The sequence below is a fragment of the Pseudochaenichthys georgianus genome, chromosome 13 (genome assembly GCF_902827115.2).
Source record: "Pseudochaenichthys georgianus chromosome 13, fPseGeo1.2, whole genome shotgun sequence".
In the NCBI taxonomy this organism is placed as follows: domain Eukaryota; kingdom Metazoa; phylum Chordata; class Actinopteri; order Perciformes; family Channichthyidae; genus Pseudochaenichthys; species Pseudochaenichthys georgianus.
Window position 1 is genome coordinate 3,943,679 of NC_047515.1, and position 24,217 is coordinate 3,967,895.

At 43.1% G+C, this 24,217-nt stretch overlaps 1 protein-coding gene across 1 annotated transcript; it reads right to left on the reverse strand.

The window, feature by feature from the left end:
• Positions 1-79: 79 nt before the first annotated feature.
• Positions 80-23,989, reverse strand: tmem91 (transmembrane protein 91). The gene is made up of 4 exons (XM_034096822.2): positions 23,520-23,989; positions 9,785-11,362; positions 4,976-5,122; positions 80-3,564 (listed from the first exon to the last, which is right to left on the reverse strand). Exons 2-4 carry the CDS (start codon positions 10,217-10,219, stop codon positions 3,409-3,411), a joined length of 738 nt encoding a protein of 245 aa, XP_033952713.1. The 5' UTR covers positions 10,220-11,362; positions 23,520-23,989; the 3' UTR covers positions 80-3,408.
• Between the last annotated feature and the right edge of the window lie 228 nt (positions 23,990-24,217).

Here is a 24,217-nt window from a genome sequence, read left to right on the forward strand (position 1 = left end):
ATGTCAAACAAGTGCATTTATTGGGATTCTTTCAGTTAAATATTTACATGTTATACAAGAACTCTTGTATTAATACATCTCATTTTTCACAACCTTTGACCTTTATCTATACATGTGATACGAATCTGGCTGGAGCCCGTCTCATGACAGTCCACATTAAATTCTCATACATAAATCAGTAGAGTCCTTCGTTCGTTCTTACGTCCAGTGGAGACGGAGGATTGTCAGAGTTGACTTCACCGTGTGGACCGGGTGAGACACCGACACCACAGGAGTGTCCACATACAGGACCCATAATATATCATCAGCTCAGTCTTGATGCAACACTGGGTTTGCAGGAAACAAAGTATTTGCAGTTCAGCCAGGGACTATAAAAACTATACATCTAAATAGAAAATGTCCACTTGTACCATAGTCATTTTTTAAAATATTTATTTCAGGTTCACAGCTTTTTTAATGGCACATTTAAGCTCAAACCAATATGGCCAGAGTTCTTTCCTTTCATCAAAGATTTGTTTTAGTCCAGAAGAAGGACGTGAGGGAAGCTTTCCGCAGGTTAACAAACTACAAACTGGCCGTGCATGTTTCTGTCGTGACCCAGATGGAGATCGTTCTGACTCATGGCGTGTCTTGCCAGACAATATTATTATTATTTGAACCTTTACCTCATCTGAACACTGTTTGCTTACACAGCTTCATTTTCAAGTTCAGCAAGAGGTAAGTCGTCTTTTTTATTGGAGAAACGAGCGCAGTCTATGTTTAGAGAGCGTGGAGTGGCAGCTTGCTTGATTCTATTAATGGAGCAACTCATAGCAGGATCATCTCTAAGAGTTTATTTTCATATTTTTGGCACTTTTTCTCGCAGGTCTGCAGCCTCTGTCATCAGTGTGTCAGCACTGTACAGAAGCAGCTCCTTTATCTCTGTGTCGAGCCGCTGGTTCACATCACGACTTTGCATTTGCCTCATTAATATTTATCTTATATAACTGCACTGTATGTTTTGTCAGTGTGTGCTCGAAAGGATAACTCACAAGATTGGCATTGAACAAAGCAGTCCTTTCTGCTGATAAAGAATAAGTGATAAAGAATGTGAAAATCAGGAAGTGCAGCGGTTCCCTGAAGGTCCCTTGAGAGGTGCAGTGATGACGTATCTTTGTAGGCCAGACCAGGAAGTTAGCTTCGGAAGGGCTCCCTTGACAAAAAGCAATGGGATTTATCCATTGGATTTCAGGACATTGCAAAACATAAGCTTTGTCGCAAACACGTTTATGATACTTTCCCATTATAGTTCAGCAGGATAACCTCCACATATTATCACCACTTTATGATTTTTAAAATGTAAATCAAAGAAAAAGCTAAAGTTATTCTATAAATGAACTAAAGCAGGTCGAATGGCTGCGCATCACCACCGCTAAGCCAAAGGCGGCTAATGTTCGGAGTGGTTATGTTTAGTAGTTTATTCAGACCATGGGCGTCATTTGCTTTGAAACAGTGGTGGGACACTTTTTTCCGATTAAAAAAAACCACTACTGCGATAAGCGCACCCCGCAAACAATACATAAAAACATATGCTCACAATACTTCTTTTGACAACTAGTAAAGTAACTATGCTACGCTGCTCTATTCAATTATTACTAAACGTGTCGTTGGTCCAAATTGCACCAATGGGGTTACCAGGGGCCCTTCTCACTTCTCTTATCTTTCATTTCCTCGCTCCTCGGTCTCGGTCTCACCGGAAGTTGATTTGTCTGCGCCATCTTGAGTAGCGTCCCAGTGGCCTTATTTTTGCCGGAGGAGCGAGGAGCGATAATGGAGGAGCTATAACCGAGGAACCACCAGACCATCCTTCGATGAAATCCTCAGACACTCGCCCCGCCCCCTTACTGTGTATCGCTCACTGATTGGACGATGCGGCGCATGCACTGATCTGATACCATGTTTTGTTTCAATTAATGTGTCATTTAGTTACAAATATGTGATATATCTGAACAACAAAGTTGTCAAAAATCATTTTCTTCATTTATTGGAAACATTTTCATGATCGCTTTTTTCGTTTATACATTTTAAAAATGGCGTTTATCTTTTTTGAGAATGAGTTCTTATTGTATTTCATGTATTTGGGTCTACAACAGATGATACAAATGTTTGTGTCAGTAAATGTGTACTAACAGAGGCGGGGGTGTGTGTGGAAACAACGGGGACAGAGCTGCTGTCAGACGATCAGCTGTGCAGCGTCATCACAAACGGACGTCCTTCACGTGACGCTCCGGAGGAAAGGACGTCCCATTGCTCTTAAAACTCATTTCCCTGCTTCTCGTGGTTTCCTTGCGTCTCTCCTTGCTTCCCTGGTGGGAGGGACTAGTCGCAGGGAAACGACGCAAGTGAGGGAGGCAAGGAATCCATTTAACCGAAGTGAGAAGGGCCCCCGGAATAATGTACCCAAGAAGTGTGATGTACATGTTCTCTCTTGTGCCCCAAACTGTACAACTCTTTAAAAACACGCTATTTTCAAAACATTTGCAACAGATGACCCTAATACAAAGTGTTTAGGACATGTCCCCAGCCTCCCCACTGTAAATGACCCCTATGATTCAGCCCCCAGAAGGGTATTTACTGATGTATTGCCGTGGAACAAACCGTGAAAATCTCTTCAGCTTGTGTGAACCACAGACCTTCTTTCAGGCTTCTTACCACAATAAAAACAACAGACTTCTCGACAATGGAACCAGAAGCGGAAATGCTAATTATGTTTCCTGGAGTCATCGCTGCACCCCTCTATTGGATAGTAGCTTCTGGACCCTCGTATAAAAGCTCCTGGGATCTTAAAAACTGTCCACAGATTCCACCCCACAGCAGCTCCGTCAGGATTTAGACGCCTCGTCCTTGCTGCGACCTCCTCGTAAATCTGCAGTGTCCGTCGCCGTCCTCCGCCCCTCGCTCACGGCTGCATGTCGCCATACTTTTCTCTCTGCCTCATCATTTATCCTCCGTTGTTGAGACAGTGATATCTACAGTGTTGTTGTTCTTTTTATGGCACTTTTTTGTCTTTTTTTATTCAGTAATGTTTAACGTGAAGACGACTACAGCACACATTTAAGGGATGGCAGAACTTAAGTCCTCGGGCGAGCGAAAAGAAATGCACATTTACAGAATTCTATATGGAGTGGTGTTTAAGGGTTTTCCCTTACGTCAGAAGAATGTCCTCTGAGCTGAATTATGTCCTAATCCAATTACAAGTGATTATAATCTAAGCACCAGCCTTTCTCCAAGCGCGGTGCAGATAAAAACATGACTGGAGATATGGTCGACGGACAAGGACGGATTATATGACATACAAAGGTGATGCGTTGTGTCCGTGACGCGTGTACATCTTCTTTGTGTGTGTGTATGCTTGTGAATGAGTTGGTCTTAAGGGGGTTTGCCGGACAGGTAGGAAATCAACGCAGCGATGGCGCAGATGTACGTTATGATTCCGAAAACGATGGAGAGCACGGAGAGCCACAGAGCCTGGCGGGACGCAGCGTTGGCCCCCTGAAAATCCCCCTGAGCCGAGGCCTTGTTGGTCTGTAGGAGAGAGCAGAGGGAGATAAGAATTAGAGGAGGGGGGGTTAGAGGAGGGACGGGGCATTCGTCATCATTTGTCAAAGTCTCTTCCTGGCCTCCTCTTCCCTCTTCCCTTCACACACTGAACCCATAGTATGCTCCGTGTCTGAATCTGAATCACCCCCGGCGGCGCCTGTGCCTCATGCACCCCTTCTCCCCTTCTCCCCTTCTCCCCTTCTCCCCTTCTCCCCTTCTCCCCTTCTCCCCTTCTCCCCTTCTCCCCTTCTCCCCTTCTCCTGCTCCATATTCACACCAGTTTTGTCTTGGACATTTCCGCTTTTAAATTAATTATGATTTTGGAAAGCTGGGTAGCAGGGGGGACCAGCTTCTTGTCCATTGCGTTTTAACTGCACTTGGATAAAAAAAGTACTCTGATTCTGATATTGGTAAGATTAAGGCTCCTGCTGAAAGATGGTCACTAAATGAATGATTGAATATGAATTGCATTACATGTCATTGAGCTGATTACAGTTCAAAATCTTAGACATACGGGAGCATTTTCTGTGTCTTTACATCACATGTCACTTGTTCGATGCTTTTTATCCAAAGCGACTTACATACATTTAGTGCTGTGGGCAATCCCCACAGGAGCACTTTGGGGTGAAGGGTCTACGACATGCTGACTGCAGTGGGACTCAAACTGGCTATCCCCTGATTTGAAGATCAGGGCACTAACCCACTGAGCCACAGGCACTTTGACATATTGACTGCAAAGGCTTGGGATGTAAGCACTGACGCTCTGATTGGTTGATGCCCATTAACCAAGTGTGCCACAACCAGCCCGCACATCTGCTTCACTTTTGTGTTTCGGTTTTTACTTGCTATGAATCTCACAACTCTTCAACTGCATTCACTTAATACGTGATATGTTCCTCGCCCTACGTGAGGTTGGGCGCAGAAAACAGCTACTTAAGTTGTGTTTCTATGGTTACATCACCAACTTGCTTGTGTCGCTTCACTCAGCTGTTATCTGATTGGTTGCACGACAAAAGTTAAGCAGCAATCAAGGTCAACAATCGGCAAGTGCTCGGCAACAATCACAAGCATCGGGCGACGCCAAGGGTAGCTCTTCAGCCTCGTCGCCATAGAAACACAACGGCAATGCAGAGCTGGTTTACCGCTGATCATGTGAAGGCGGCTTCAGGGTAATCCTGCACATCTAGACATAATCCCGCCCTCAAACTCTGAACCCATCCATTATGTTCATAGACTTGGAGAACACTAAACACTGGACCTGGAGTTAGTCTGCACTGCGGAGGGGAGGAAGCGACCTGCGGCTGTGAACTGCAGTGCCAGGTTATATCTTGTCTGCTAAGGTGTGTGTGTGTGTGTGTGTGTGTGCGTGCGTGCGTGCGTGCGTGTGTGTGTGTACCTTCTGTGAGAGGTAGAAGGCAGCGATGCCCAGGGGCCAGAAGCAGCAGAGCATGGAGAAGAAGGCCAGACCCAGGTAGTCCTGAGGGATCATCAGGGGGAAGTTGCTCTCGCTGTCGGTCTCACTGAAGTCTTCAATGGATGAGTCCTAGGATTCAAACAGAGTGCTCTTAGACGTCGAGTTCAGTCTGCTAACAGAGATGATTGAGCATGCTTTCATCTATTTGATTAAGCAGAGATGAACAGCAACATCCTTTCAAAGAACCTCTGTTGCTCGTGACAATCCGCAGAACACCCTGCGGACAGGTTTTAGTTGGGGCTATTTATTTGAATCAAAGAAGTTCCAGAAAATGTAGATTTGCAATTGTGTGAGAGAGAGCATGCAGTGTGTCCCCTCGTCCCCCCTCACCTCCCTGCAGGCACTGATCAGGTGTTCGATTAGCTCAGGGGAGCAAAGGCAGAGCCAAGTGGGTGTTTTGGTAGGAAAGAGAAGAGGAGGAATCCGGCAGCTTGCTGAAGGGTTTTGAAGAATGCATTTTGGAGATGTGGCTTGATTTCAGTGTGTTTAGCTCCGAGTGATGGTGTCACCTGAGGCTCACAGAGGACCGGTTGAACAGGAGTCTGAGGACCAGGGAGGACAGAACAGCAAAAGCCCATCTAAAGTATACATCTCGGTCCATTTGCAGTGGCCGGTGAGTCACTTACTTTTGGGGATACTTCTCTTTTTTTTCAGATTTGTCTTTCCCTTGGATTATATTTGTTGCTTACTTTTGTGGAGTGACCTTGGACTTTGGTTTTTGGCTTTGAACTGGATGATACAGCTGTTTTAAAAAGAATGGATTTGGGGTGGACAATGCCTTAGAATCTTAAAGAGACCAGTTATCTTTGGGTTTGTGCGTGTGTTGGAGTTGTTTGAACGCTTTTTGTTAAATACATTTTGTGTTTAGATGGGAACTTCAGGGGAAGTATTACTTAGAGGACACACTGACATCATCAGCCCCTCTCTTTGCCTCGTCGAAGAACCACAGCAGCTCCTGAATCCTGTTCCACTTGCATTTGTTCATTTTATGAGGGAAAAAACAACCAAGCAAATATATTTGAGTGACTTAGCCCTTTAACTCTAGCCCTTTTCATCTATTCAAGGGAGTGCATATTATCTTGTTTCAAACATACAAAGATAATAAGCTCTGACGCCAAGTTACCGCATTAAAAATGTACTTTTTTGTAATGTTGTGTTCACGTGAACCTCTGGTTTGAAGCTGCCGGTGCTGTAAGAGAATGTGACTGAATGGGGTGAGCCTGCGAGCTGACCGCAGGGGAGACGTGACGCGTGCATGTTCATGGAACAGCTGCATGACTTCCCCTCTCCCCCGACCCGTCATAATACTCCGCAGGTCCTACTTTGTGCATTTACCAAAGATGTCGTATTTAAAATGCATACACCAGCACCCGTCTTTCTCTGCTTGTAAACGTGAAAGAAGATCAGACGGGTCAATCAGAGTGAATTATTACATAGGGTACTTTAAAGATTAGATCTCAAGGTTATTTGAGTTGATCTGATGACCTTCACTCCACGTTACTCTCTTGGTGGATCCTTTTATTGTTGGCAAGAAAGAGGTGCCGCACCAGGTACATGGTTTCGCTGCTCCTGCCTTATTACTTGCACCATTGTGTCACGTGCCATTCTCCAGCACTGTTTCTGTATGTTTGCCTATTTTCATGGAAGAGCTTCGGACTTGAGATTTGAATTGTCAACACTACGGTGTAGATATTGTGCATAGGACAATAAAAGCTTGTAAAGCCTCTAAAGTGAGTCTGGGCGGGACATCTCTTCTGGGGTAGGTTAGGGTAAGTAGGGTTATCATCGTCGGGTCTGACCATGAAGCACTAACAGAGTTCTGGGGGTCCGGTGGACTCCTCTCACGCACTTGTAAGGTGAAACAAAGAAGGAGATTGGCACTAATAGAGTTCACGAATAGTTTGATTCCCAGAGGCCTTCGCATCACTTCACTTTCGCATTCAGAATGAGCTTGAGAAGAAGAAAAGTGATTTCCTGTGTTCTTCTGTCCTTGGGAGCATCACATCAACTTTGAAGCTGATTGGACCTTTTGATATAAGCTTAGAGACTTTCCATAGTAATATTAACAAACCGTTACTTACTTTACAGCGTATGCCCTCTTAAGGGAACGACCGCTGTAAGAGTTTCAAAGCTCCTTTACATGTCACCCCAGGGTGGGCTGTGCTCGACGACCTATCGAATGGATGCGTCTGCAGTGTCCTTACCTGCTGCGCAGCAGGAGAGGAGCTTTACGTAATCTGGTTTCTGACAGTCAGCATCCGACTGCCGCCTACCCCTGAGATGCATGGCTCATATGTCTATTTTTAAATCCCTCTTTGAATCCGTACTAAGAATATGAGAGCCTCTCTTGCTTTTCATGCCTTTGCTCCTCCAACAAACAGAAACGCCGTGTTAGGAAGCCAGAGATGATGACTAATAATTGCAAAGAGGAAAACATTTATCAATTTGAAATCATTCTTAAGATTCCATTGTTTCAGTCATTTATTTCTAGATAATGCCAAGCCCTTCCTGATTCAGCTTCTCTGTAGGAGGATGTGCTGCTTTTCAGTTTTAAGTCATTTTAAATTGAATATGTTTGGGCGTGGACTCGGAGTGTTGGTTGAACAAACCAAGACATTTGACGACCTCCTCTTGGACTCGGAACAATTATTTTTGGACTTTGTAATGTTGTTTATGATGCGTAATGGACCATAACATAATAACGTTTAGCCTTTAAGGACATATTTCCATTGTTGTGCACATTTCTATGGAGCGCTTACCAACCCGCAAACGCTGGAATACAACAACCCAGTCACATTTGTTTGGGACATGGGATTCAAGATGCCAGATACGGCTCCCCTTCTCATGGCACATTCAGGCTCATGAGAATATTAACCCTGACCCTCCACCCTTTGAGAAGTATCTTTGCAAAGAGCGGAGCAATATTGATCTCACAAGCTCTTGCATATGTCCTGCTCAAATTGTTATGCTGCACTAAGAAGTGTGTTTAAAAGATAAAAAGGAAAGCCGTGTACACATTACCTTTTGAAAATGGTGCTGATAAGAATAAGAAGATTCATAAGTTGTCTTGTGAACAGCTATTCTGTGCTATAAAATCAGTCGCTACTAATGATTGGATTGTGAACTGCTGCCCAAGCAAGAAATACCTTTTAATGGCCCTTTGCTAAGAGACATTTGGACTCACTCATCTTAAGACTTTGTGGTTTATGTACGTAATTAAGCGACAGAAAAAGCAGTATGAAATATTTAAGGTGATTTCTGGATGTAAGCATGTCTTCTAGAAACATAATGCATGTATGAACCTGTAAACAGAGCCGGCCCGACCCATTAAGCGACATATGCGGCCGCTTAGGGCCCCGCAGCCACTAAGGGCCCCCTAGCAAAAAAAAAAAGAAAAAAAAAAAAATCCCAGTACACCGTCACCGTGATAAGTATGTTTAATTAATTGTGTTAATATGCCTAGATTGCCTACTCTCAAAGTCATGTATTATATTATTGAGTCAATAATAACAGATTAACCGTGCTTTACCTGAACCTCATCATGACACTAGAGAGGACGGCAGGATTGTAATTTCCCGTGTTCAGTGAATGCAGCAGAGGCAAGACACCAGACCAACCAGAGAGTTGAATGGAAATAAACATCTGTCTTATTGGCTGACAGGTACCTATCCTGTGAGCTGTGACAATGTTTAAACTGTCAGTCGGACTCAGAGTCTTTGAAGATGGACATAAAAACATTTGTTCTTATAAAAGACAACAATTGTGGTGGCTCACACAACAACCCCAGAGCCACCACTTGCGCCAGGTATACAATGTATGTAATGTAAATGTCCAAGCTATGCGAAAGCAAAGCATAAATTACAGCTACGTTGACGTTACTTTGAATCGCGGGGGTAAGCTAAACCGTTAGCAAGTAGCTATAGCTAGCCAGGTATATTAAATAAACACTTTGTCATACAATCTAAATGTTATGTTTTTTAGTGTTACCTGGTGATTTCAAAGAACGCTCTCTGGGACATGTTGACTTACTCTTCGACATGAATCTAGAAGCTACCTTACAGTACACAGTTGATCCGGAGTTAAAGTGTTAAAGTTAAAGTGTTTCATAGTTAGCTTAGCTAAGCATCAACCTAGCAAAATATATGGATGTTATGTGACAGTATTTCTGAGAAAAAGTCAGCTGAAATGGTGGCATAGTTGCCACTGCGTGTCAACAGCACATTTGAACGTATTTGCAGCAGTACATGTGGCTGTGTGGCCACTGACGTTGCCATAACAACACCTGAATTTAAATGTGTAACCTCTTTTTGTGACAGATTTTTGCAAGAAATGATAATTCTTCTGAATGATATTCCTATTGACAGCTAGTTTCTATGTGAACATTATGAGATGGACAGCCAGAGAGAATAAATGAGAAACAGTTATGAAATACTATATGACAAAACAAGAATACAGAAAAATCTATGTACAGTTCTGTTTCATATGGGTGTTGAGAGATGTATCCATAGATCTCTTCATTTTGCTCTCAAAGTGCACCAGAATGATGCTTTTAAAAAGCCAAAGCTCGCTTAAGGCCCCCATAAGCCTAGGGCCGGCCCTGCCTGTAAATGAGCATTCAATGCCACTTTTCAACTAAACGCTATATTTTACAAGTTGGATTCCAAATACATAAATCGCTGTTGTGTTATGAGAAAGAATCATTCTCAACATGGTGTCAGTGGGGTGTCTTACGTCAGAGTCCGGCAGCAGATCGTCTTCATCGTCCACGCTGTAGGAGTCACTGTGGTAGTCCTGCCTCTCGGCCAGCAGCTTCCTCTCCAGGGTGGAGCCGGGCCGGATGTCCACAAAGGTGGTCTCCAGGTAGTCCTTGCTGAGCAGGGAGTCTGAGTGTCCCCAGATGGGAGCCATTGGGTAAAAGGACTCCAGAGTGCGAGGCAAGGCGCAGGGGTCCAGGAGCTGCTGCTGCTGGAGCTCTGGAGGATGTCCACAATAGCCCCTCCATGTTAAGGGAGGGTAGGCCCTGTCCTCCTCACACTTAACCAGGATGCCCTTGAACATCCCTCCAGGGTTCTGTCCTGTCCCTGGCCCCAATCCCGGCCCAGATGCCCAGCTGTTATTGGGGACTTCTCCCAGAAGAGGGTGCTCCAGCTCATCTAGATTCTCCATCACTCTGTTTGAATACCAACCACACAAGAGGCCACCACATCAACAGCCAAACAATCTACTAATCAGTCTGCGGTGTCTCCCTGGAGAGAGTCTGGGGGTTTATGCACAGGCAGCTGCTTTGGTGGCTTTCAGCGATAATCCATCTTTAATTTTTCTGTTGTCGTAGGGCTTGGTCCAGGGGCCAACAACCCATTCCAGGTTTATAAAAGATATCCTCAGTGTGCCGGTGCTGGACTTCCCCTGTGTTCTATGGGATGTGCTGAAGTTGTGATGAGAGATTCAGGATCCTCTTTTCCTCACATGTCATAAGCTATTTGTTCCGGGGCTTGATGGCTCAGGGTTTGCCCCACGACTTCCATTTCACATGATTGAGTGCCCCAGTGTTCATGAATATGCTAATGTTGGCTACTCTCTATCTCATACAATATGGAAATGTCAATTCAGATGATGGAGGACCTTGATTAGCCCGAGACAGGCTAATGAAAACACTCTGCAATGGGATTTCAGTGTGATTTTCCCTCAGGAACTCATGGAAAATGTCTCAATAAAATACGAAATCTTAATCTATGCACAATGTCACGTCATTAGCATGAATGTCTATCATCTCCTGAAAAGTCTGGATGGGAATAAGTAATGCCTCGTGAGTTGTGAAATTATTGTGAGGAGAATAACGAAAATGACTTTCAGTCTGTTGTGACATGCAGTCAAGGTGTTAGTTTGCACTCGCACAGCTTTCCAAAGGCAGCGGTCTTTCAGACTGGATTGATGCACAATGGGGTGTTCTGAAGCTTGAATATATGCACAACCTCCGTCAGCACTCAAACTAGTGGCGCAATGATCGGATTGGGGCCATATTTGAGGGCAGTTAATCTGTAAAAGCAATGAGGCTCCAGAAATAGAATCGTACGGTGCACATCGGCAGGTCAGCACGCCTGTTCCTCTGTTGTCGCTGCAGGAAGCGATAATGGAGAAATCAAAGTCCTCCGGTGTTGATTTATGGCTGTGGGTTTGCTGCTTGACACGGCAGCGCTCCTTTGGGACATGAATATTTAATGTACCACGTCCACCTTAAGAGGGTTCCATTCGGGACAGACGAAGAGTCCGACAGCTCTGGATCCAGTTCTCTGACGAGGGACAGGAAGTCTGTAAAGAGAGGGACAGGGTCACACAACATGTTAGACTATACAGCTCCTATGTCTGAGTGGTGCAGTGATGACGTATCTCTGTAGGACAACCCAGAAGTTAGCATTGCAACGGCTCCCTCAACAAAAGCAATGGGATTATTCCATTGGATTTTTTTAATATTGTTGAAAATAAGGCTCTGTCTCCACACACGTAAAGATACTTATCATGTTTCATTCGACAGGACACGTAGTGATTTTTGTAGGATAAACTCAAAAGGCAGAAATAAAAAGTTATAAAGTTAAGCTCTAAACAAACTACATCACAATCGCATAGGCGAGCGTCAACACCGCTAAGCTAAATGTGGAGTTAGTTAGTAGGTAGTAGTTTATTCAGTCACTTATCACTAACCGCCGATGTTATGATACCTACAGTAGAAGCTTCGGAGATTCACAAATGTGATTTTACTGACGTATTTGTTGTGGTAGAAAGAAAAACCTGAATAAGCTTGTGTTAAACATTGGTTTTATTTTTGCCATCTGACCAATATTAAAAAAACATAGACTTCGAGACAAGGGAACTGGAAGTGGTAAAATGCTATGTCAATTCTGAATCTTAGGACAAGTTATTGCGCCACTCTAAAGTTTTAACCAATAATTAGGCTATTATTCCTCACACATCAGGGCTCAACACTAACTTTTAAAAGTGGGTGCCAGGCTGGCAACCAGGCATCAGGTTTTGGTTGCCAAAACTGAAAATACGGTTGCCATTTTTAGTCACCTTATATTTTAAATAATTAAGATACTATACAGTTATACATCAACTTAATAATGAACATGTGACACAAAAGAATGTTCAAATGCTTTACAATAAGTAATTAACACAATTATTTGAAACTAAAGTGGTAGGAAACTTGTCCACCCTCAATTGCTGGTATACAAAATACCAGTGTGCTGATCACCACCATAGATCCACTGGCCCTTCAGCATTGAAGTCTTGGGTTGGCCAGACTAATACATTTCTAATGTTAAATAAATGAAAACCATTCACAGTTAAGAATTAAATATTAATTATTAATGTTGTAAATTACCTTTAATATGTCTAACTATATTTAAAATGTGTTACCTTTTTATAGAAGTGATTATTTGTATGCCAATATTTTCCTATTGTAAAGTTTCGTTTTGCACTTTTATTTTGGTAGTAACAGCACCGTGTGTTCTGGATTGCTATGATGGATTTGATATTAACGAATAACGAGGCGGCCGCGGCAGTTAGCAGCTAGCAGCTAGCGGCTGGGTTCCTCGGGCGATATCATATGGTATAGCTAATTAATCTGGGTCAAAATGTGTTGTGCCCACATGCAAAGGTTGTAAACTCTGGCTTATCCCTGCGTGGTATTATAGTAATAGCAAACAGCAACGTTCAACTCCTTTAATGGTATATTGCAAGTGCAATAAGAAGCTACAGGGACGTTAATCTACGTCGGTAATATTAACTTTATTTAATACAACAGGGTATATGCAGGAATCCTGAAGTCAAATTTAATACCTTTTAAGACCTTTTTTAAGACCCTTTCCATACATTTTAAGACCTCATCGCAACTTCCAGTTCTAACCGGTTACATTGGCGACACACTTTACCTCACATTTACTATATTGATTGTAAGACAGCACAACTAAACAGAGTGCAGACAGACTACTGAAGCCTCCTCTCCACATGCACTTCAACCTCTCTGTGAAGGTCAGGGTTAATGCAGTATGCTGCTTTGTTGCTTCTGTGCTCTGTGCTCTTTCATTCCAGTGAAACTCCTCAGAAACCAGTAGAAACCAGTATTTGACCAATAAACAAAACAATTGACAAAACTTTGAACTATGAAATATATGAAACTTTGGTGAGCTTCAGCGGTAATGCCATATAGGAGCTCCTTCACAAATACCCAGGGGTTAAATTGGGCTGGGGCTGTCCGGGGCTAAGCCCGGCACATAGGACGTCATCACCCTCACACATTTGTCATATGTTTACAAAAAACGATATATACAGTTGCAAGAAAAAGTATGTGAACCCTTTGGATCCTCCCCACATAGCGTTGTGTGTTCCTTCCAAACAACTCAACTTTGGTTTCATCTGTCCACAGAATATTTTGCCAGTAGTGCTGTGGAACATCCAGGTGCTCTTTTGCAAACTTCAAACGTGCAGCAATGTTTTTTGATACATTTTATGACCAACTTATGCAGAAATCCAGGTAATTCCAAAGGGTTCACATACTTTTTCTTGCAACTGTATGTTAAGACTTTTCTCGTTCTTAATATACTTAATATACAATACTCCTACTGCCAATACTACCAATACTTCTACTACCAACACTACCAATACTGTTACTGCCAACACCACCAATACTATATTTAGGGTCGATATGTGTTGACCTTACTTGAAAATAGCAGATCTCTGTGACCGGATATAGTTTGGCTTAGACCCCGTCCCCACGAGGACGCATACAGTAAAACGCATACGCAAACTCAAAAAAGTCTTCCGTTCACACGCATTCGATTCATTAACGTGTCCGTGCACACTAGACCGCTGGAAATGCTGGAAACGCTGTAGTACATATGCCAGGCCTGTAAGTGGCGCTGCTGCCGCCACAAAATACACCAAAAGCAGCGAAGAAGACCCCGGAGCATGGTTGTCATGATTGCCCTTCTGTTTATTCTCCGCGGTGGACGGCGTGTGCTCCTGCTGTATATCTCAGGTAGTCCACCAGCAGATAAACCCTACCCCCACAGAGCAGAGCAAGGCAACGAAACCTAAAATAAGAAGCAGCATTTTATGGCACGCTATGTATGGGGCCACCTTGAGGGGGTTTCCCGACATGTTGTTTCAGTAAATTAAAGGGTGTTTCATGTTGTCGTTGCTGTGGACCTTCTTAATACCTTAGAAAATGCCGTTTAATACTTTTTAATAGCCTTAATTTTCCCTAAATTGATTTATCAACTTTTAATACTTTTTAAGACCCCGCGGACACCCTGTACAAGATTTACATCATACAGTATAATATTTTACAAATGATGAATTACAGCAAACATGTGCAAATATCCATTATTACAGCTCCGTGGCAGGAAGGCGATATGGGTCCGTTCTTATTGTGCAACCATGGGTAAAGGTAAAACTCATGGAGTACTGAACACGTCACATCACATGAACGTGCCGGGCAGCGCGGTCCCGTGGGTTAGATGCGCGTTCATAATGCAGAGGGAAATAACTCAGAATAACGTTATTAGCACATTTTTACAACTTGAGGAAAGAATGTTTTTAATAAGGGCTATACAAGTGTTCATACTGGGTAGTTTATTTAGTTTCAAAAAAATTATCCAACGATTTACAGACCACTCTTTCCCCATGTAAGTCAATGGGAAAAAGTGTTTCCGGGCCTGGCAACCAAACGGAAGTGTAGTACCGCCTTTTGGCCACCACGAATATTTTCATCTGAGTCCGGCGCACTTCCTGGGGGCTTGGGCGCACCGCACACGCGAGTAAACGTGCATCCACTGATGGCAACCAAAGGCCAAGAAGTGGTTGACATTTTTTCTGAATGGTTGCCAATGGCAACCTGGCAACCGTTACTGTCGAGCCCTGCACATGTACGCACACACTGTGGCTACTCCCTAACCCCTATCAAAAATTCACATCAGATAAAATAGGTCAATGCAGCATCAGCATTACTGCTAAACATTTTTTATAAAAATCTCTCCTGAGGATGGTACCTACTTATTTGTGTAGTACATCCTCAAATCATGAACAATATTGGCCGGCGACGGCTCAGGGGCTAAATGGGCGTCTACCAATCAGAGGGTCAGAAGTTCAATCCCCAGCCTCTGGAGAGAGTTATTGGGCAAGAGACTTAAGCCCACATTGTTACCGAAGGCATGTCTACCGTATTAAAGTGTTTGAATGTTGCTTTGGATAAAAACGTTAGCTGAATGACATGTAATTATGTAATATTGCACATTCTAAATATTTTAAAGATATGATTTCCAAGGTTAGAACATAGTTAAGCAAATATGCTGCCTCTTTGTACTTGTTCCATTATAACTGGTTATTGTACTCTATTATTTAGTGTGTGTATTTCGGTTGTCTTTCTTATGAGTTCATTGATTGTGCTGATTGTTGTAGCAATGTCTATGCTGCACTCTTGGCCAGGTCACACTTAAAAAGGTTTAAAGATTTAAATATCACGTGTATTGTAAGACTGACATTGTGTTATTTAGTTATAATGTGTTGGAACATAATTATGTATGTTCAAACATACGTTTAATTCATCTTGTTTACATTTTGTTATTTTAGTAGTGTTCTGGTAATGTATAAAGTAATTCAACCAGTCGTTGCTGTTCAGGAGTGGGCCAGTTATAGTGTTTAAAGAAGAAGAGTTTTTAAACATTGGGGAGAAGTGTAATGGCTTGATTGACAGCTTTTCAGACTTCACTGAATTAATAATGAAAACCCACAACGTGTTGGAGAGCAACACGTTCTCACTCCCAACCCGTCACATCTTGACGGTCGGTCAGGGCCCCTCCCCGTCACTCTATTACGGACAGGGTACCCCTTGAGAGTCCGTTTTCAACGGGCAGGGCGTCCCATAGACCTTCATAGACCTCCCATAGCGTTGATAATAGATGCCATGAGAACGCTCCCCGACGGTCGGTTGTTATTGTCAATATTAATAGTCACACTCGATTTCGCCGATTTTCTTGTTGCCCCAGCTGGTTGACACCTCTTTTAGCAGAAACAAAGGCTACATTAATGTATTAAATCGATGTTAATCCATGTGTGTGGTTGTGGAATTAATGGACGTGCCGTTGTTGCCTGGCAACGCAATAATTTACAAACTCTTCAACTACAACCCTAATTATATTTAAAAACATTTTAGAAGGCCTCACGAAATTTTAGAAGGCCTCACAAAACAAACCTTTTGTTGGCAATGACAGAGGTCAAACGTTTTCTGTAAGTCTTCACAAGGTTTTCACACACTGTTGGTATTTTGGCCCATTCCTCCATGCAGATCTCCTCTAGAGCAGTGATGTTTTGGGGCTGTCGCTGGGAAACACGGACTTTCAACTCCCTCCAAACTATGGGGTTGAGATCTGGAGACTGGCTAGGCCACTCCAGGACCTTGAAATGCTTCTTACGAAGCCACTCCTTCGTTGCCCGGGCGGTGTGTTTGGGATCATTGTCATGCTGAAAGACCCAGCCACGTTTCATCTTCAATGCCCTTGCTGATGGAAGGAGGTTGTCACTCAAAATCTCATGATACATGGCCCCATTCATTCTTTCCTTTACACGGATCAGTCGTCCTGGTCCCTTTGCAGAAAAACAGCCCCAAAGCATGATGTTTCCACCCCCATGTTTCACAGTAGGTATGGTGTTCTTTGGATGCAACTCAGCATTCTTTCTCCTCCAAACACGTCTAGTTGAGTTTTTACCAAAAAGTTCTATTTTGGTTTCATCTGAACATATGACAATCTCCCAATCCTCTTCTGGATCATCTAAATGCTCTCTAGCAAACTTCAGACGGGCCTGGACCAGGGTTTCCGTTAGCCGGTAATTACCGGTTTTTAGCTGGTAACATTTATAAAAAACCGGTAAATTCAAAACCTGACGGTCAAAATGTCTGGTAATAACTAGGGAGGCTCCGATCGATCGGCCGCCGGTCATTATCGGCTGATATTCACTCTTAATAGTTTGATCGGTGCTCTCTATAAAGGCCGATCAGGAGAGCTGGATCTGATCGATATGGACATAAACGCGAGTGAAGTGTAACCGGACGCGAGAGAGAGATCAGATCAGCTGCTGAGTCTGACCGAGACACGCAGCTCTGCATAATCACCTGAAGCCCCGCCTCTGTTTAGCGAGCTGCAGGAGCTGCTTGAGAAACTGACGTGCTGTCAGGAGAGAGAGAGGGAGAGAGAGGATCCGTTTCTCCCGTGTTATTATTCAAAGTTGATGTAAACTTCTGAATAATGTACGTTATCTACTACAAGTAGTTTGTTTGAATGTAATAATTATGGTGTTTGTTGTTTGTGGAATCATTTATTGAAAAATGAATCTGAATTTTTCGATCTGTTACGATTATAAACTGAAGCAATATCTGCTCATAGTCCGGTAATTACATGCTAACGGAAACTCTGCTACACAACTCTTATTATTATTATTGAAATATGACCGGTAAGTTTCAAATTAGTCCGGTAAAATAAATTCTGCCCGGACATTTGACCGGCGAGAAAAAATCCTAGCGGAAACCCTGGCCTGGACATGTACTGGCTTAAGCAGGGGGACACGTCTGGCACTGCAGGATTTGAGTCCCTGGCGGCGTAGTGTGTTACTGATGGTAGCCTTTGTTACTTTGGTCCCAGCTCTCTGCAGGTCATTGACTAGGTCCCCCCATGTGGTTCTGGGATGTTTGCTCACCGTTCTTGTGATCATTTTGACCCCACGGGGTGAGATCTTGCGTGGAGCCCCAGATCGAGGGAGATTATCAGTGGTCTTGCATGTCTTCCATTTTCTAATAATTGCTCCCACAGTTGATTTCTTCACACCAAGCTGCTTAGCTATTGCAGATTCAGTCTTCCCAGCCTGGTGCAGGTCTACCATTTTGTTTCTGGTGTCCTTTGACAGCTCTTTGGTCTTGGCCATAGTGGAGTTTGGAGTGTGACTGTTTGAGGTTGTGGACAGGTGCCTTTTATACTGATAACGAGTTCAAAGAGGTGCCATTAATACAGTTAACAAGTGGAGGACAGCGGAGGCTCTTAAAGAAGAATTTACAGGTCTGTGAGAGCCAGAAATCCTGTTTGTTTGTAGATGACCAAATACTTATTTTACCGAGGAATGAACCAATTAATTCATTAAAAATCCTACAATGTGATTTCCTGGATTCTTTCCCCCCATTCTGTCTCTCATAGTTGAAGTGTACCTAGGATGAAAATTACAGGCCTCTCATCTTTTTAAGTGGGAGAACTTGCACAATTGGTGGCTGACTAAATACTTTTTTGCCCCACTGTATACACACATCTTGTAATGCACTGTTGAGGAACCTGCGACCCAAGTTTTTCATCTCCGACCTTGTCAGGTATTGAATATTCAATTAATAAAGAACACAGAATTATTAAATATAAAACACAGAATTTGTGTGATTATACTAAATGATTTACAAATAAACACCACTGCATATTTACAACTGTTACACATGCTGATATAACGCAAATGTTTCCAACTTGGGATCAATAAAGTATATCTTATACTGGAGATACAGTATAAGAGCCATATTTTTTATTTTAGCCACACTAAAATGTAAATGTTCTTACTTTGAAAAAGGCTTCTTCAGCTAAATGATGAGTTCTGCTGAAATGAAACAGAGAAGAGTTTAAATAGAGATCTTTAATACAATTAAAAAATGTACCAGCTAGAGCAAATTAAACTTAATTTTTATGTTTTAACTACTGTTTTTAAATGTTGTTACTTCAGTCTACAGGCTATGAGTAAGCAAGGATGACCTATCTAGTGTGTACCTTGCCTCTCACCTAATGCATGCTGGGATTGGCCCCAGCCCCAACGACCCTGTGCAGCATAAGCCGCTTATAAAATAGATGGATGATTGGACATATGCGCCTGATTGCCCTGTAACACGGAAGTGATTTAAAGCATTACCTAGAGTGTTAAACACACATAGGAATGACTACACACAAAATTAGAGCCCGAGAGGTGGAGATGTGAGAAGCGATTTTCTTTAAAGTCTTCGTATTGAGTGTGAAGGGGTCTTTTCAACAAACCGCATTATATCTCATCAGCGCGTATTCATTCTGCATGGAGGACTTCTTCACGGGCTCCTGATCAATTCAATGAGTCGTTGTTGCACGCTCGACTGCATGGCGCGGAGAAAAATGCAATAAAATAATTGTGTGTCTTTGGGCTGGCGTGGTGCTGCATTCCGCTCTGATGCCGCCTCACAGTGCAACCCCCCCCTTCCATCCCTCAACCCTTAATGCCGGGCTCGTAGCTCTCATTCTGAACAAGCCGAGTGATCGTTCAACACTGACGTCAGCAACGGCTCCCCCCTCGCCACAAATGCACACATCTAGACATATGGTGCACACACGCACTTGTGCTCAGTAATATTTGTAGCACCTCACCAGCCTCTCTCTTACAGCCCCCCCCCTCGCTTCCGCTTCATTCCAGGAGAGATGCACTCAGCTTTATTACACACTCACCCTCCCTCCTGCACCTCTGCCCAGCCACCATAAAAAGACTTCTGTCAGCTGTATTATAAGCCTGCCTTCTTTTTTTCGGATTCTGCACCGCTCGTAAAACATCCAGTCAGGTAGAGGGAAGGTTGCAAGGACGCCGCTGCAAATCAGCACTGACACTTTTACAAGAGCTCCTCTTCCCTCCCGCCCTATCTCTCTCAGCGTTTTAGTCCAGTGCTTTGTCATACACAACCACTCATTTTGCTTTTCATCCGACCCTTTCCCCTTCGTCATAATCCAGCCAATACTTCTGGAGAAGAAGCCCCTTCAAGAAACCTATCTTTCTCTGTAAAATGTGTTCAATTTGACCAAGCTGCCTGAGGAGAAAGCTTGTTCTTAAGACGTGGAAATGTGCAACCAAAGTGCTTTAAACCCAAAAGCATAAAACTGTTGCTGCTGACTCTTGTACAGATTATCAGAAACTCTGCAGTCTTTTTGACACTCTCGCACAGAGCTGGCAGTAACTGCTGTAATATGTCAGCCTGTACAGATTGAGGCGATGCAGATACAGGAAATGGCAAAGTGGCTACAGGAAATTGGAGCTGTAAACGCCTGTAGCCTCTAATAAAACACACGCGCAGAGGAACAGAGATGTCAGGCAGATAAACACAAAAATCTGTAAACCAAATGGCCGTTTCTTTTTGATTGCATTTCCAAACTCTTCCTTTATCTGTGTGGAGAGTCTGACGACATACTGTAGAGCGCGTTGCACAGCTCGTGAAGAAACATCATGTTCCTATGGAAACACATTCACCCTGTAGTGGAGAGCTCACTGCAGGATAAATGAAGCAGAGGCTAATTTGCCATTTCGGTACTGTTCCTCTGCTCGATGATGATTGGATGGAATAATTCCAGCGTTGCCGTGCCTTCCAGCGAGGATGGGATTCTGTCACATTACACTGCAAAGGATGGATCATTCCCACGGAATTACTCCATAATAACAAATGAGCGTAGTCACGCCTGGCACTGGGTTTAGCTGAACCCCCTGTGCAGAATGTGTGTTTGACAGTCAGTCCACAGTGTGCCCAAATCTAACCTCCCACACACACAATTTCATAATATTTTCTCCACATAATTACACAAACAGTCTTTTGCATCAACTTTCCCTTTCAGATACACACACACAGTAAACAAGCCCTCCGTGCTCTGCCTCCTACATGCTCACACACATAACTGCCCACTTCACACACACACTCAGCGCACACAGCTGGTGCTTGTGTGCAATGAGGCCCGGGGAATGAGAAGTTACCCATCTGCAATATATAGCAAACGGCTCCAGCGTCTCTGCAGAGTGGGCTGTGTGTTGTACTCAGTGTCCTGTTACGTGTTTCTGTGAGCGTCGCGGGACACACTCTGCAGAGATACCTCACTGATGTTTGTGTGTGCAGTCATGCATGCACGTTTTCTACAGCTGCTGTTCTCCTGGGTTTACATGTATGGATGTTTACTGGTTGTATTGGGATGTTACTGCGTAGAGCATGAAAGATAGGGTTACTTAAATGCATGTTGTACACATGTACGTACAACATGGACGCCATTTGCAAATAGGCAGTAATTTGGAGGGCTCTGTTTTAAAAATATATATATTTGGACCTATGTTTTGCTCACAAACCTATTTTACAACAAAGCGCACAGGATAAAAGACAGAGTGGTGCAGTGATGACGTAATATTGCATGCTGTCCGAAAGTTAGCATCGCAAGGGCTCAACAAAAAGCAATGGGATTTTTCCATAGGATTTCGGATTATTGGAGAAAATAGATCTGTGGCAAACACAAAATGCGTAAATGCAATCTCTAGAAGTACAAAGCTAAAGCTAGGCTAAAGGTACTACATCACGGTTGCATGACTCAACGTCAACACCGCTAAGCTAACGGCAGCTAAAGTATGACCTGATGACGTTTACAAGTCTCATTTTGACGCCTATTATTAACCATCTTATCGTAAAATCTTCCGAAATGTGTCGTAAAACAAAACTCGGAAATGTGTTTAACCCTCCATCGTTATTTCAGTCTAACAACAATCCAGACGAGCGATTCTAAATGACTTATTTCCGGGTTTCAGGAATGATTCCTGCAACACTCTATTTCAATATTTTAAATATTTCATCATCTTATCTAAACAACACAAGAAAAGCCTAAATTATGTAAAATACTGAATTTGTTAAGATAATCAAGTTGTGTGTCAATTTTAATCCAATGTTAGTTAGCATGGTGATGGCCAAAACTATAAAAAAAATCTCACAAGGATAAAAAAACGACATTCTATTCTAGTCTATTGTTTTAAAAAGGTTCCGTTTCTTCTCCCAATTGTTTTTATTTTGACCAGGAACTCTTAATAAAAACACAATGAAAGTGGCTGCTGTTATTGTTATAATAAAGCCGTTTTATTGTTGTTATGTGTTCAAGCCAATAACCGAACCTCACAATGCTGAACAGAAGCTTAAATGCAAAAGCTGTAAATGTGATTTAGACTGTTTCACATTAATGTAAGTGTGTGTGTGTGTGTGTGTGTGTGTGTGTGTGTGTGCGTGCGTGCGTGCGTGCGTGCGTGCGTGCGTGCGTGCGTGCGTGTGCGTGTGTGTGTGTGAGAAATAAAAGAGTGAAAACAGAGGGGGGAGTGTCAGTGTGACGTTGGGGTTTAGGACTAGTAATAATCTTGATGTGGTGACATAAATCTGTTCACACACATTGTAGGGATTCACCTTCATGCTGGGGACAAAGCGCGCGTACACACAACGTACGTAAACCATTGACCTTTCAGGATTACTGGGGTTTGTTTAAGCTCGGAATTAAATGTGGGTTGAGTTCAGGGGCAGGACAACATTGAGATAATGGAACAGTTATGGTAAACAACAAAAAAAGTCCTCACGAGTAACTAAGAAGTGTGTGTGCAGCATGGGGCTGAAGGAAGTAATTAGCCTCTCACAGATCTTTACATGAGCAATGATGTATTACATGGTTTCATCATCATCACAGAGGGGGGGCATATCTGTTGGCATCTAATTATCTATGGCCAACACACACACACACACACACACACACACACACACACACACACACACACACACACACAGAGTTAGCGGTGAAATAAAAGTCAATTTTGTATATTGCCTTCCTAATAAACATTTCACTAATAAGATTCTGGCTGAAAGACTTTCATATTTTCTACCTGGACAAAAGATGAAATTGTGCTGAGGGATGCGGATATGTCAGGTTATCTGAGGTATCAGGAATGCTGCAGGAGCGTGTTTTACATTACTGCTCACCAGGCAGGTCGAACAGCAGTAAACACATACAAACATGAACAATGGAGTGTGAGGGTAAGGATGTGAAGGTTCCACTCCACAGCAGTATTCTCTTTGTTTACGGGCATGAATATACAAAGACAAAGCAGTGAGAACATTACATTTTAGTTGAATAAATGATGAGCTCACATACTGTATGTGCTGTACAGTATGCTATATCATATCATTTTCATAAATAGCCAATATGTTTCTCACTTGCGAGGAAGGAGATTTGTATTAATAATAAATCACCTTTCTCAAATAATGATCAATCATAAATAAAATAATAAGACCTACACTGCTGTCATGACAGTCTACATTTAATATCTAAAATTGCATTTCATAGAAATATTCAATATCTTGTTGAAGTTGAAAGACAAAGCATGTTGTCATCAATACAAACCATTTAATTGTAAAGCAATGTCAATTGTTATTGTGCAAGCAGTTTTATATAGCAATGCTTTCAAATGTGTATTTATTAGGCATCATGAAAATGCAAAAATGTGATTTACATAGGAGGATACAACAATAAGAGTAAAATAAATCAATTGTATGATGTGAAATAGCACACATCTCAAGGTTTCAAATTGAATTATTCCTCACCTTTACGATGTTCCCCGCTATGCGTCCTCTCCTTGGGATGAGTCCTCGAGCGTCTCACTAACCATCCACGCACGAGTGCCGTTACACTGCTTTGCGTTTAGCGTGGGTGCGTGCAGAAAGCGCGTGCGTCTATTGTTTGTGTGAGAGAGGGAATGTGAGCCTCAGCCTCCTCGGTGTCTCCGTGCAGCAGTGCTGATGCGGCTGTGAATGCATGCGGATGCGCCTATTACACCTGCATCGGTGTGCATGCTCCGTCAGAGCCCCCCCTTCCCGCCGCTCGACATCCCGCCTCGCCTCGTGCTCGGCTCTGCTCCGCGCGGACCAGAGAAGCTATCTCATTAATCCTTGTTGCGGTCGCACTGCATCTTACACGGTGTCAACTTTCTTCTGCCGCTCTCAGCTTTTCTCTGACTTTACAGGCACCTCTCTCTCTCACACACACACAAACAAACGAACACACACTCTCTCTCTCCTTTTTGCCTTACCTCAGCTCCAGTAGCCTACCTTATTACGGCGGAAATACAGGGTCCTAAAGCCTGTCGGAGGAGAGGATAGTGGTGCAGGAATGAGTCCTCGCTCAGAGTCAGTTGATTGAATGCTTGAAATAACAAATTACCCGCCGCCAAATATAGTTAATGTTTTCTAAATGTGTGTGTACACAGATAAGAAGGAACGATCCTCAGGAGAGATTTTAGATT

What these genes read in the sequence shown, in the direction of transcription:
- tmem91 (XM_034096822.2), bottom strand. Translation starts at nt 10,219, where the DNA reads ATGGAGAATCTAGATGAGCTGGAGCACCCTCTTCTGGGAGAAGTCCCC. An exon ending in ATCTGCTGCCGGACTCTGAC is followed by an intron (nt 5,123 to 9,784) that starts GTAAGACACCCC and finishes TTTGAATCCTAG; the next exon opens with GACTCATCCATTGAAGACTT. An exon ending in CCTTCTACCTCTCACAGAAG is followed by an intron (nt 3,565 to 4,975) that starts GTACACACACAC and finishes TCTCTCCTACAG; the next exon opens with ACCAACAAGGCCTCGGCTCA.